Consider the following 15960-nt stretch of genomic DNA (forward strand, 5'->3'; position numbering starts at 1 on the left):
ATGTCAGCACAGGATATTTTAAACATTGACCAGTTGGTGCAGTCAAAACAACCATGCAGGTGCTCAACAGGGTCCTCACACCAGACTTTAATTTATTTAATTTCCAGCTTTTCTCTTTTAAAATGAGTTTATAGATTGAAATAAGCTGGATGCAGTAATGACCTGATGAATCCAGCACTGGTTTTGCTCTCAATTCATAAGCACCTTTGATGTTCCATAGAACTGATCAAGCACTTTGTTGTGACAAGTTGGGTAAGTGAAATATTGTTAAAATTTCAAACTGTGTTTTTCAGTGCAAAACCGGTTCCCAAAATAAAAATCAGAGAGTCAGGAGACAGTGATTCAAGCCTCTTCATCACTCTGAAGATGATTTTAATTGCCTCGCTTGTCACTGCCCTTGGGTGAATATCAGATGAAAGTAAAGTAAATCCAAATGATAAAAATAAAAATAAACATTCTGAGTTTGTTTACTTGGCTACAACACTGTTAAGCCTAAAAAATGAAACAGGGTTTGGTAGACAACGGGCCCGGCACTGCAGGAAAATAACAATCAAAGGGAATGGACAGGGAATACTTATGCCTCTCCCTCTTACTCTCCAGGAGAAAGGAAGATGGTTAAATGTACCTTTTGGAACTGGAACACAGTAACACACATCCACAACACGTAATCCACTTCCAGCTTTTGAAGACACAACACCACTGGATGACTTAATTTCTGGTCTACCCCGATGACCTCACTTCTTCCCTTCCCTCTGTATCATCATCTCCAGTCATTTTTGTCCATTACAAATGTTATTTCCTGACTATCTGCTATAAAAGTCCACCCTGGTTCACTTAGTCAATGTCTACTGAAGTCTGTTATATGCTCATTTTGTGTTACAGAGAGACAAATCGAAGTGACCTACAGTATATGGGATGGTGTCCCAAACTTTTATACGAGTCTTTGTGCTTTTTTTTCACTATATATATATATATATATATATATATATATATATATATATATATATATATATATATATATATATTAAAGAAAAATGTAACAAAAGATTTTGCAAAACAAAACATGGAGCAAGATACTCCTGTTGCTGGTCACTACGAGTGCAACACTCCGATGGTGAATGCAGCCAGGGTCCTTGAAATGGTCTACAAACTCTTTGTATAATAACAATGGACTCTGTAGTTGGTGATTACAAGACTACCAGTTGCCTGAGACATGTACTAATTGTGGGAATTCTCAGGTTTGTAGGAACTCTTTACGTGGATCCGGTCACTCAATTCATTCTCTGGAACCATCTTATTCCTTCATGGGACTGGCTGCTGCGCCCTACAAGGCTCAGCTGAGGGGGGAGTCATGTGAGTGCTGTGTGGGACAGACGGGCATTCCAGCCATAACAGAGATTGGTTTCCAGCCAGAAATGGAAGGTCTTCTGCCACCTATACGAATAGCCACAGGGCAGTCTGGAAATTGTAGTTGAATGGGACAGCCCTGTTGGATTTCTTGGGTGCCACCGGAAGGAGCTACAAGGGATCAATACAACCTCTTTAACAGACTTCTATCTGACATGAAAGTGTTTACAGTATCCAATCTTTTGGCACTGGAAGTACTCCATGGTCTAGCATAAAATAATCTGAGCTTTCTGTAAGGGCAATCAGAGTTGGGAGGATTGTGGATGAGGTTTCAAATGAGATGTGGAAGGAGGAAAGAAATTTATTTTGTTAATTGTATCATTGCTGAAGAGAATTTGGAGAATAGTGGAGGTAAAAAATAAAGAAGATTTTGTGTTTGAACCTAGGACTGTGTTGTGTAGTTGTGTCTGAGGAGTTTAGGGTGCTGCTACGCACCCTGGTGGTACAGCATATATGTTCAAACTGATCTTCCACCAGTTGGTTCCAGTTAGTATTTAAGAATTATTAATTTATGCAATAAATTCTGCCTATCTATAAATACAGTTTGTATATAGGAAATTAAGGTCTAATATGTTCATTACTAGTGTCCTTTATTGTTCCATTCTTTGTACACTTGTATTGCAAGGAGCCCTTAGTAAAATAACTTACAAGAAGTAAATGCAAAGTATGATAATCTACTCGACATAGAATCCTAATATTCTAACTTCACCTACTTGGGAGGTTCTCATCCAGCTTATGTCAAGAAGATTTCAAAAGTGAAATTCTAACATTAAGGATAATAGACTTGGATCTTCTAAACCACTGAAAATATCTTACTCTGTAGCATTCTTACTGGTGCATAGTAGGTGTAATGAATCTAGGTGTTGGTTCGTATTTCATTTCATTTTTCAGTAATTTATGTTTAATGTAACTGTAGTGTGTGCATTTCTATACAGACTACATTTTATTTCTGTCTGCAGTAATTTTTATTCAGTACTGAAATCTACAAGGGATATCTCCAGATTGTATTATATGTCTGCAATTTGTTATCTCTTTTAGTCTCACGGCTACACTGGCCAGTGTGGGGGCTGCCAGTATTCCCAGTGCAGGGCTTGTCACCATGCTTCTCATTCTAACAGCTGTTGGCTTGCCAACCCAAGACATCAGCCTCCTCATTGCTGTTGATTGGCTGTTGTGAGTAAGCTTAATATTATATATTACAAGTGTTGAATGTCTTTTGATTGATTGATTTATCAATTTATTTATTTATCTTCTAGCACTTATTTTTTTGCTTAACTATGTTTAGGCCTAATGTGCTTTTCAGTCTTGTTAACTTTACAATATACTAAATAATGCATGTATTATAAATGTGTTCAGTGCTATGCTGTTTCTTCTACTGGCATTGCAGTTGGACAATGCACTAATGAATGTGTTTATGCATTCCAGTGTATCTTATGTAATGTTCAGCTGCATTATTACAATTTGCCAGGTATGTTATTGCAGTAGTTTTTATCCAGGTCTAGATAAGCATTTCCTTTCCACAATGTGAAATTTGTGTGGTAAAGTTTGTTGCAAGTAAATTTTAAAAATATCAGACAATAAGAAAGACAAAAACATACATAGTAATCTACAGAAAGTCCTTAGCTCATGCATTTTTTGTGGAAAATTCATTCACTAATTTTGATTAAGTTGATTAATTACACTTCTTAGAAGCAGCATACATATAGCTGTTCTACAGATGACATTAACCTAGTATAGTTATTTACATTTTAGGCTTTCACATTCCAAAAAACAAATATCTGACCACAAAATAAACCAGTCTGTAAATTAAATATTTATTAAGTACTGAAGTTAATATTAAAATTGTTCAGTATACATTCTATTTGTGGCAATTTCTTCAATTTTCTTCTTTGTGTGTTGTCTGATTTCAATAAAAAAATATTGGGCTCGTTATTAACCAAATATTTGTTGGTTGCAGCTAGCTTAACTAATTATCCATTTATTTCAGTAGGTGGAGGTACTCTATATTTCACTTTCAAGTTTACAATACTTCAGAAAACCATTTTAAAGAATTTGATTTCTTACTGTTTAAACAAGCCTGGGATGAAGTGTTGAATTATATATACCACCTTAGTTCAGAATCACTAGCATAAGGTAACTGAAAAATGTTATCAATGGACTTTGGTATTAAAATATACAGTTCCAGCCTACAGTTCTTGTGCTGTGCCTGAAATATTAGTATTTAAAGTTAACTATTTCTGAAAGTTAATTTCTGAAGTTCAAGTTCTACAAATCTCTTCAGCAGTTTCAGCTTCATACTACTATAAAACATTGACCAGATTTCAACCTTGCATCAGATTTTTAAAGATGTTATTTTTTCACTTATAGCATATATCATATCATTTCATATTTATTTATATATGAAAATACTGCAAAACCTCCACTATGTGTAACATCCGCTAGGGCAGCTCTCCTCCAGAGTGCAGAAGTTTATACTCCGCAGCTCAGCAGATTCTTCATAAAACATGTTAAAGTGTTAACAGCTTATTGTTCTATTTGTGCCCATAGTGAGAATACAGAATATTATTGTTTGTTCTTTATACCAGTGGTATAATGCTGCATGTTTTACATTCAAACATCAACCCACATTGAATTGCACTGTCATCATCTTTACTCAGGCATACCGTTTTTTGTGGAAAAAAAGAAATTGGAATGTGATTAAGCATTAAGGAGAAAGAAACAGGTGGATAATATTGCAGGCACAAAAAGTAAGAGCTATGAACAGGTTTCCAGAAGATAATTAAAGTTATAAAGGTGTAGATTACGCACGTAACACTAACAGTGGTAAAGGAAATCTATAACATTTGTATGGTATGATTTATGTATTTTTATTCATTTAGTTGAAAAATACACAGTACAAAGAAATGTCTTCACAAGTATTATACTCAAGTACATATTTATTGTGTAGAGTCCATTTTTGTTCTAGTCAGCAGTGTGTCATGATTTGGCCAGAGTTCCCTTCCTCCCTGGCATTAGCTTCCTTTATCTTTATTTACTTTTATTGTTTTTGTTTTGTAATTTATTTTGGAATATTTGACAATAAGCATTTTTTTAAAATATCTTTTCTTTTATAATGTAAAAGGACAAACAAGCGTACAATCAACCTTGTATAACTGTATAACAAAATATAAATTCATTAGGAAGGGCAAAAATGTCTTTGAAGACATTATTCTCAATATTGACTGCTCCAAGATAACAACACTTCTGGTAGTACCTGTAAACACTTGAGGTTAATTAAAACTAAATAGAAACCTCAATACTTTATTTTCCAGAGCCAAAGCCCTCTCAAACTAGTAACTTGCCTATCTTCTTTGTATATTTGTGTGTTCTGTCATATACTGTATGAAGGTGTGTGTGTGCAGTATATGTACTGTACATGTATGTATGTGCATGTGCATACACCCTAAACACTCTTTCACTTGCACATTATCATTTGCACATATCCTTTATAATTGCACTTGTATGAAGTTTTTCTTTTTAACTTATGCTATTTATGTTATCTGTTATGTTGATGTTGTGTTCTATTATAAGCAGCTACAGCTCTACCAAGTCAAATTATTGTACATTGAGAACTGACAAATAAAAGTGATTTTAAATCTGACATAACAGTATTTTTTTATTAAAGAAAGTTACAACAGGTAGGAATACACAAAAGAGAAAATGTTAATAAACAGATGTGAAAAAATCCTTCTTCTCTGGGCCTTACTGTATGTCTGGTGGCCAGTCACAATCACATAACAAATCATTCTTTCCCACCTCTTATCCTTGTTTCACTCACTCTGTGGCTATCTCTTTTGATGTCTAGACAGTGACCTCTCTTACTCTACCAGTTGAATGTACGCCCAATTCTAGTCTCTTCTTCTAACTCTGCACTCAAAAGGCCATGGTTTGGCATTAGGGCATAGGGCAACATTCCAATCTGAATTTCATTCTAGCATCTTCTGACATCCCTGCATACCTCTGCATTCAATTGCCCTTAAAGGGCCAGGTCTCCAAAATGGTTCCCTAGCTGTCTGAACTATCCAGGAGTTCATATTGCTTCGTATTTTCTTTTCTGGCATTTTATATTCTAGCATCCAGAAGATTGCCTCTGGTGTTCCTAACATGGCTTCACCTTCTGTCTCTTCTGGAATGGGGTCAGACGCCTCTAATAAAATATTGTGATGCCTGCAGTCTAGCATCCCAGTTTACTGGCTACATTTCTCTTGTACATATGCTTATGCACAGGTCACTCATCACACACATAGGATTTATCACTCCATATCAGCCTTAGCATTCCCGTACCAGCAAAAGCAAGACTTCCTCTGCTAGTATGGCACTGCCTTTTCCCAATAGGCAGTCTGAGAAATCTAGTTCTACCCTTTGACAACTTGATGCTTCCCTTGGCCTAGCATCCTTTTGGCATCTGGACATCACTAATGGTATAATACATATGCCACTATGAGTATTGGGCTGCAAATGTAACAAACTGTCTATGAAGTAAAAATCCTCCTGTGATCAGAAGCTGAGGATGAGATTCTGTGAGGAGATAGTGTAGTAGGGCTCAAATGGAATGAGTTAAGTACAAAGTAGATACATCCTTACACAATTAAGCTGTTGTAGTTTTCTTTTGGTTTGACTGGCTATGTTAGAATGACTCGGCCACCGAGTGTATTGGCCTAACCACAAGAATGTCACAGTAAGAAAGAAGTGTAATACTATTATCAACTGTGAACGCTGAAGTCGGAAACATGGGAGATAAAAAACAATTTATATTAAAAAGCAATTTCTTTTATTGTTGGTTAGAGAGAGGCTGCCTGCCTTCCAGCTCAAGTTGCTACTGACAGGTCAGATCAGACAACCTGTCCAAAGAAGGGAGTTAGCTCAGTTTTATACTAGTTTGTTTACTAAACAAAAAGAGGAAGTATGGCAGTTCAATTTGAGGTCATGCAAAGTTTGCAAGTAGCTTAAGATGACACATTAAATCATTATGTGCAGAAGTACACAGTAGTCTTTATGACTAGTTTTGCAACACAGTTTACAGAGACAACACTTCTGCACCATCAAGGTTACAATACTTCAATGGCTATGTGGCAGTTACAATTTAAGAATCCTATTATAGCTTACATTTTGCACATTATGATCATCACACATAATAATTGGTTATACAATATCAAAAGCTACCTTAAAAGTTAGTTTAGTACATTTGTCTTACAGGAATACACTCTTACAGCTTAGATTACATTTGTTCATTTAGCTTAATACATCCTTATTTATTAATACATAAGTGACATGTTTCTTATAGTTCTATTAGCACCATACTTTATTATTTGGAAAGACTGAAGCACCTTAATTCTAAATACAGTATTTCTTCCTCACAGCCTATACTGTATCATTAAATTAACAATGAAACTAACTCTTAAGGTTAGATTAAGCCAGTCAGTTAAAGGAAAAATCTTTAAAATTAGTAATATCTATATCTTAAATACATAAACCCATTTTTTGATATCAGAATTGCACCTCAACAATATACACTGGGTGCTAAATTCATCATATATCTTCATCAAAAAAAATACAACTAAAATGCCTTCACAATAAAAATTCTAAACCCCCCACCATACATAACAGTCATTCATATTCACAAGAACACACACAGAGACATCATGAGATTGTGCCACATATACATTTCATAACTTAAAACAACTTTTTGTCTCCTTTGTATTTTATACTAATCAAATACAACATCTTCTAACAGAGCTTGGCCAGAGCTCTTTAAGAAGATGCCATAAATTCATAAATATCGATCTTTCATTTCATCATAATAGTGTTCATTTTCAAAACTAATTGTAACATTTTTCCTACATTAATTCAGAGCTCTGTTAATTTACTATAGATATTTTTCACTTTGTGCACGCAATATACTTATTAGTTTTCAGCATTTGCTTTTTCCAATTTTTTTAATGGTACCAACAACAATTTTAATATTTAAAGGAGTTAAAGAATGAATTTTCATCCCTTAGTATTTCCATCATACAAGCATGCTCATCTTCGATTAAAATCCACTTACTTGATGTATATCTCTTCCATCATTTTACTTTATAAAACAACATTCTTTTTCTTCTTCAACTTTCCAACTTCCATGTGGGATCAACATGTCAACAACATTTATTTATATAGCATATTTTCATACAAACAGTAGCTCAAAGTGCTTTACATATTAAAGAATAGAAAAATGAAAGACACAATTATAAAACAAAATAAATCAACATTAATTAACATCGAATAAGAGTAAGGTTCAATGGCCAGGGGACAGAAAAAACAAAAAAACTCCAGACGGCTGGAGAAAAAATAAAATCTGTAGGGATTCCAGACCATGAGACCGCCCAGTCCCCTCTGGGCATTCTACCTAACATAAATGAAACAGTCTGATAAAATCTCCCCATACAACTTGGTCCTGTACCTCTTCCCAAGTCAAATCCTTTTCCTTCAAATCTCCTTTTAATTTATCCGCCTCCACTTTAGTCTTTTTCAGTTTTTCTTAGCCTGTATTTCCAATCCCATCACTCTTTTTCCCACATGTTCATTGTCTGTACTCATCACATGCCCATACCACTTCAACGTATTGTAAAAATGCCATTCCTCTAACTTTTCTCAAATCTTTAAGACCTTCAATTCAGCCCATGAACAGTCACTCTCATTACATTTGAAGTACATTATCCAGAGATCTCCATGTTCCTCTTTCTCTTTCCACACACAGACACCCTGCTCAGTCAAAGCTTGCACACATCAGATTTCCAACAAACTGCATTCAGTTCACACAGCACCAGCGAGAAGATAAGGAGTTTAGAAGTGACATTACATCAAGGCCCCATAGCTGTATGTGGGAGACAATAGCTCTGTTAGAGATACATATTTGGGTGTGGTGGAAGTCTGTACAAGGCTGTACAACTACTAAGTATTCTTTTTTCAGCTGCTCCCACTAGGGGTTGCCACAGAGGATCATCTTGTCCCATATCTTCCTGTCCTCTACATCTTGCTTTTTTATTAAGATTTTATTTTATTAAAATCAAAAAACATTCCATACATGCAAGTCAAGTTTAACAAAACTGGTTTGAAACAAATTGACTCCCACCCATGAAAAAGAAAGCTATGTCAGCAGAATAGCACTTTAATAATAGTAAAAATATGTAAATAAATAAATAAAAATAGAATAGAAAAAGAGGGGAGAGAATCCACTTCCTCAATTTAAGTTATTTATCAGATTATGCCAGGCTTTGAAAACGTGTTGTACTGATCCTCTAAGTAAGAATTAGATTTTTTTCCAATTTATAACATCAGTTATCCACTGACTTAAAGGAGGTGAATTAGGATTCTTCCAGTTGAGCAAGATAAGTCTACGTGCCAATAGTGAAGTAAAGGCAATTACAGTTTGTTTGTCCTTCTCCACTTTAAGTCCATTTTGAAGTACACCAAACACAGCTGTTAGTGGATTAGGAGGGATAGTGATGCCCAGGCTGTCTGAGAGGCATTTAAAAAATTTTGTCTAAAATGATGTTAATTTGGTGCACGCCCAAAACATATGGCCCAGTGAGGCTAGAACTTGATTGCAACGTTCGCAAGTTGGATCTTTCCCGGGAAACATTTTGGACAATTTTAAATGAGAGAGATGTGCTTGATATATAATTTTAAGTTGAATAACTGTATGTTTTGCGCATAGGGAGCTCAAGTGAATTCTATGCATTGCTACCTTCCTTTCCTTTTCTGAGATGTTAAGTGAGAGATCCTTTTCCCACTGTACCCTGGGATCTTTGAAATGGAGGGACTATAAAATGTTTTTATATATTACAGAAATACTGTTTGAGTCCTCAAGACTGATTAAAATTTCTTCTGGTATAGAGGTAGGTGGAAGGTGAGGGAAATTGGGTAGGTTTTGTTTAACAAAGTTTCTAATTTGAAGGTAGTGAAAGAAATGTGTTGCTGGAAAGGTGATTACAGTTGTTCGTAGGATGCAAAGACGTTTTCTATGTACAGATCTCTAAGTGATTTAATCCTGGATGTTTTCCAAACATTAAAAACTGTGTACGTTTGAGAGGGTGGAAAATGTGGTTATCATGAAGGGTGCCACAGATAAAAGTTTCTCTATAAAATACTTCCTATATTGGTTCCATATTCTGAGTGAGAGGAGCACAATTGGGTTGTTAGTATATGGATGATGACTTGTACTTATTGGGGTACAAAACAAGGAATATAAAGAAGTACTGCAGGATTTTACTTCTATTGCTGACCAAGCTTGTGTCTGCTCACCGATTTGTGTAAATGTCCATGTTTTATAGTTTGTATATTTTCCACCCAGCAATAAAACTGAAAGTTAGGTGAAGCCATGCCACCTTGTTCCTAAGGCCTTTGTAGGGTCGCCTTTTTGATATGTGAATGTTTTGAATTCCAAATAAATTAGGTTATGGATGAATCTAATTTCTTAAAAAATGATTTATTGATGTACTATATATTGGAATGTTTTGAAATAGAAAATGAAGCTTAAGGAAGGATATTCATCTTGACAATGTTAATTCTTCAGCTAAAGTGAGGTGAAGGGTAGACCATATATGCAAGTCTTGCTTAGTTTTTTCCATGCAGGCAGCAAACTATTTTTGATAAAGAGTTTTATGTTTACTCGTGATGTTTACCCTTAGGTATTCAAACTGATCTACAATGATAAAAGGGAAAGTGTCCAATCTAATTTTGTGTGCTTGAGAATTCACTGGAAAGAGCACACTTTGTTCAAATTAATTCTGAGACCAGAAATCTTTTGAAATTCTGTAAGTGCTGTTAGGACTGCAGGCACAGTATTTTGTGGATCTGATATATACAGTTCCATATCATCTGCATATAAAGACATTTTCTGTTCAAGTCCTTTTCTGTTAATCCCCATTATCTTATATTCTATTTGGACAGTGAGCAGCCAGTGGCTCAATGGCGATTGGAAATAGCAGTGGTAGCAAGGGACATCCTTGTCTAGCACCCTGTTCTAGTTTGAAGTAGTTTGAATTAATTTTGTTAATACAAACTGAATCTTCTGGACAGTTATACAGTAGATTGATCCATGCACAGATGTTCAGGCCAAACCCTAATTTCTCCAATATGGTAAAAACATAGTTCCATTTAACCATATCAAATGCTCTTTCTGCACTGATAATATCTCCGAGGTGTTTGACTTTGTGGGTGAATGTATTACATTAAACAGGCGTCGATGATTGGAAGCTAAGTGTCTGTCTTTAATAAATCCAGTTTGGTCTTGTGATATTACTGAAGGAAGCACCTTCTCAATTCTAGCTAGGACTTTGGAAAGTATCTTTACATCGTTATTCAAAAGTAAGATGTACATTGCAATAACTCCTTATTTTACTTAGGAAAGACGGCAATTAGAGCTTGAAGAAAAGTGTGAGGTAGAATTTTATTGTCTCTAGCTTCTGTGAATGTTGCTAATAAAAGGGGAGCTAGCTTAATTGAGAATTTTTTATAAAATTCAGCTGGGTTGCCATCAGGGTCTGCTGCTTTCCCACTTTGAAGTGACTTTATAGCATCTACTAATTCAGATAGAGCCAGAGGTTTATCCAATTCCTCTGCACTGAGAGTGTCTAGTTGTGGTATCTGTAATGCATACAGAAATGAATTAGGTTGTGTCTTCTCTTCTTTAAGCTCAGTAGAATATAAGGACTTCTAGTAGTCTCTAAATGTGTGCATTATTTTTTATGATCAATGATTTTGTCTCTATTTGTGTTGGTAATTGCTGGGATTGCATTGAAAGTATCCTGCTTGTGAATTTGTTGAGCTAACATCTTATTGGCTTTCTCTCCATGTTCATAGTAATGATGTCTTCATTTAAAAATGATTTGTTTTGTTTCTTTAGTTGTCAAGAGGTTGAGTTCTGAATGCATAGTCTGTCTTTTCCTATGAAGTGCTTCATTTGGATACCTGGCATGTTCTTAATCTATTCTGGAGATTTGGAAATTTCACTTATTAACTCTGATACCTTTTTGGTTTCCAATTTATTTTTTGGGTAAGATATGAGATAATCTGTCCTCTTAAGAAACCTTTCAGAGTTTCCCAGGGTATTCCTGCAGAAACCTCAGAGGATGTAATGGTCTCTAAAAAAAATTGATTTGCTTGGATATAAATTCTGTACAGTTCCCATCTGCTAATAGAAGTGGGTTAAGATACCATCTGCGAGACAATAAGTGGGTCTCCTGTAAAAATACTATTTTGGCGTTTAGACCTGTTAGATGAGAGAATACTTTCTTTCTGTTTAATTTGTGATTCAGCCCTTTAACATTCCAGCTCACAAAGTTAACTGCTGGTCATGAAGATCTTGCTTCTGAGCTTTTGCTGTCATTTTGCAGTCTTAACTTAAAATATGACAGCTTTGACCTTAATTTCCAGTTTTGCCAGGAGTTATTTCCATGATGCCAAATGTTTGTGTAGGCACTTATAATTATAAGAACAGATTTAGAAATAGCTTGCTCTCTTTCTCTCCCCCCAGTCTCCCCACCTCCCCATTTTGCCTCTTAAACAGTCTTGAGAAAGTAAATACAGGGAATGATGTTAAACAGTAACCCTGGATAAGTATAGTAAGCCGTAATGCAATAAACAAAAGGTTTAATGTCAAACAGCCTTTTTAAAGAAAAAAAGGTACACCTACATACATATACATATTTACATATATGCAAGTAATTGTAATTAAAACATAAAAAAAAAGTGACTGAGAAGTAAACACAATGTTTAATAATGGTACCAGTATCATTGCAGACAGATCAAACAGCTGATAAGATCTTCTTTGTCATGCATGCGACCAACAATCGTATTTCAAAAAAGTGTCAGGATCAGTTTTAGTTCTTTTTCTGCTTCCTCCGTAGAATTAAAAATGTATAGCTTGCCTTGAATGTCCACTTTCAGTTTGGCAAGATACAAGAGGCTGTATGTAATCTTGGCTTTTCATAAGCGCTGTATAATGTAAAATGCTGCAGGTTTAGCTGCTGTTGAGGGCGAGAAATCTGGGAAAATACGAATGTGGTTATTTTCAAATATAATCTTGTGTTTCTGTCAGAGAAGTAACATTATATGAAGTTTAAATTGTAATTTAATAATCAAAACACACAATGAGAGTTCTAGGTTTAGAGGGATTTTACCCCTGTGATCCATGTATGCGGTAAACTGCTGCTATCTTGCTGTCTGATTTGAAGTCCTCTCCAATTATTTTAGAGAATAGTTTAGCTACGAAGTTCACTGGGATGGGACTTTCACAATTCTCAGGGAGACCTTTGATTCAAATATTATTCCTTCTGCATCCATCTTTCAGTGCAGCAAGTCTGTCACCAAGTGATTTGCATTTTGAATTTGTAGCTGTTGCTTTTCCGTCAGCAGTAGATGCCAGTTGTTCAGCTGTTTAAGTACAAGTCGTGAGTGTTTGCTTAACAACTTCCAACTCAGTGCCAAGTGCTGTAAGTTTACTCTCAAACTTAAATGCATTTTCCTGTATTTGTTCCTAATTTTTTTCTAGCATACCTTTAAAGGCGGCTTAAAAGCGATTATTTACTTATATTTCTTGGTCTTTATATCTTGAAGTATCTTTTAATTTGTCTTGTGTATGACCTTTTTTCCTTATATCATTTATTTCTTTCTTTATATCTTTCTTTAAATCATTCTTGAGCTCTTTTATGCCTTGAGCAGTAGCCATTGTGGCGATCATTACCTTCAGCTTGCACAGCTTGTTTTGGTCTTCCCCGTGTGCCGCAGATGAAGTCAATGATTCCGGCTCACGAGGAGTGGTTGACAATGCGGAAGGTAAGGCCATTTTCAGTTTCAGTGAATCTTCTGGAATCAACAAGCTATCCTTGCCTGATGTACAATCACTCCCACTGTCACTCTTGACTGGAGACAATGCAATAGTGTCCGATCCTAGGAAATCTGTACTTTCACCTAATTAGGCTTGGATGGAGCTTTAGCTGTTTTTGCATATTTTTGTGAACCCTATTTCTGCTGTCATGTTAATATATGCTTGGATATACTGCAATTGAGCCTCCTCAGGTTAAGCAAGTACCGGATACCTCGGGATGGTAAAAAAGAGCAACACTGCAAAAAAACTTAGCTAAGAAATAAGATAAAAACACTGAATTTCAGGAGAAAATTACTTAATATTAGTGAAATTATAGATAATTTTACTTGCCAAGATATCTTAAAATAAGTTAGTTCCAGTCTAGAAATAAGAAAGCCCTGATAGGTGTTCAAAGGTTTGAATAAGTAGAAAATGCTGCTTTTACAACAAATTACTTGAGATTAGACTTTCTACAGTGGAAATACACTGAATATTAGAAAATATATTTTTAATTAAGTTATTTTGCATTCTTAATTTTAGCACACTGAAAAATGAAGGTCAAGGAAGAAGAGAATAAATCACTAATATAAGTGGAAAATTCTTAATACCAGTGGAGAATGAAAGTCTTGTTACTTGAAAGAAGATAGCTCATTTTGAAATAAGTAGTCCAATATTTAATCTCAGAGCATATATCTTAAAAAAGAAAAAATATTTTACAAAACACACAGAATAAGAAAAAAATATATACGATTATTAAGAAATAAATGCTTGAAGTAAGCAAAATTATATGCCAATGGGGTGAGATATATTGACTTGGATTTTTAAAAAATCCTGAAATTGCTTCATTTCAACACATACTAAGCTATACTGGCATGTTATATATGAGAAATTTCAGTCCACCTACAAACGAATAATGTAAAAGTAGCATAGTGCTCTAATTTTAGGATGGTCTTCATTTCAAATTGAAACCAAATATTTTAGCAGAGGTTTGAATTAGGAATTCATTCTTTTATTCAAGACACATAATTAAGATATAATTTCCTGATATATGCTGGCTTCCTGAATACATAAAATAACTTACAATAAAGACATAATCATTAGCACTGCTCTTTATTTAAGTATTACATCAGTATTCAACAGCACTACTGCTGTGTTTACAATACAGAAACAGAGAAAAACATGAGCACATGAAAATTCGTTGACACAGGAAAGTTACCTTGTATATAACTCAAAAGTCCTATCCATATAATTATTGAACATTGTAGTTCAGGACTGTCTCATCTTGTCACAGTCAGAAAAATGCATAACAAACTTAATTACATAAACTTTTAACAGCGGTAATTTTGCCAAAAAACAGGACGAAGAAAATACAACCTAACATGTTAAAATCCACAAAATATCAAATTATTTATAAATTTATCTAATTGATTTTTAAATATTATGGTAATTTATACAGTACATCATAGACATGCATTTCCTGTTCTACATTTGGCTCAAACAATTTTTCTTCTAGCATATTTGTATTTTCCCTTCAAATTGTGTCCAGTAATATTTCAGTTTGAATTGCAGAGAGGACAGCAGCAATGCACTTAGGACATGTTAGATGTAGTGCATAACAGTATGCCATATGGTATATGATACCTTCCTGCAACATTTCTTGAGGGAAAATTGTCACAGGCTCAATTCCAATAGCCAGCATGCAGTTATCTTGGTCCACAATAAGGACGGTGCTAGTCAGTGGTCGGTCTTTGCTGTAGAAAGGCATCAGGATTCTCGGAGGTCTTCAGGACAAACAAAAACCAACAAAGAAAACCGGTTGAATTTATTTTATCCACTGTAGTCCTATACAAATTTATTATACATTTACCTATTTATAATAATTAATGTGCTAATTTTAACAGAAGCAGTTATACACAGCTTGTAATTGAAATAGCAAAGAAATCACTAAAAATTGAAGATTTTTCTATTCTGTTGAGCCCTTTTAATCAAACCACTTAATGTAGAATGTCGTTCCTGTAGCTAACATTAAAAACAACCCTGAAAATTGCTGCCATTCACAGATGGATAGAATTGCAGAAACTGTCTTTATTTTTCCTTTAAACAATGTAAAAATGCAAAGCATGGATGGCAGAGCTCTAAACATGAAAAAAAAAAAGAACAATCTTATTAAATATCTTTCACATTATGTTCTAACTAGCAGAATACCCGCGCTCCGCAGCGGAGAAGTAGTGTGTTAAAGAAGGTACGAAAAAGAAAAGGAAAAATTTTAAAAATAACGTAACATGGTTGTTAATGTAATTGTTTTGTTATTGATATGAGTGTTGTTCTCATATCTATCTATATATATATATATATATATATATATATATATATATATATATATATAGTATATATCTATGTTGTTCTCATATCTATCTATATATTTATATCTCTATCTATATATATATATATATATACCAGCTTGGCAGCGAGAAGTAGTGTGTTAAAGAAGGAAAGAGAAAGAAAAGGAAACATTTTAAAAAATAACGTAACATGATTGTCAATGTAATTGTTTTGTCACTGTAATGAGTGTCGCTGTGATATATATATATAGCAAAATACCCACGCTTCGCAGCGATGTCATGTGTTAAAGAAGTTATGAAAAAGAAAAGGAAACATTTTAAAAA

General features: G+C 34.5%; 1 protein-coding gene across 1 annotated transcript in view; it reads left to right on the top strand.

Annotated features, from left to right (window-relative positions):
- LOC120543329 (excitatory amino acid transporter 2-like) overlaps positions 1–15960 on the top strand; it is a gene marked incomplete at its 3' end in the record, with an annotated part of 393535 nt that overhangs the window by 298879 nt on the left and 78696 nt on the right. Inside the window, exon 8 of the mRNA XM_039776365.1 lies at positions 2446–2580. Within this exon, the coding sequence (XP_039632299.1) occupies positions 2446–2580 (135 nt within the window). The remainder of the gene's footprint in view (positions 1–2445; positions 2581–15960) is intronic.

Source organism: Polypterus senegalus, chromosome 13 (genome assembly GCF_016835505.1).
Source record: "Polypterus senegalus isolate Bchr_013 chromosome 13, ASM1683550v1, whole genome shotgun sequence".
NCBI classification, from domain to species: Eukaryota; Metazoa; Chordata; class Cladistia; order Polypteriformes; family Polypteridae; genus Polypterus; species Polypterus senegalus.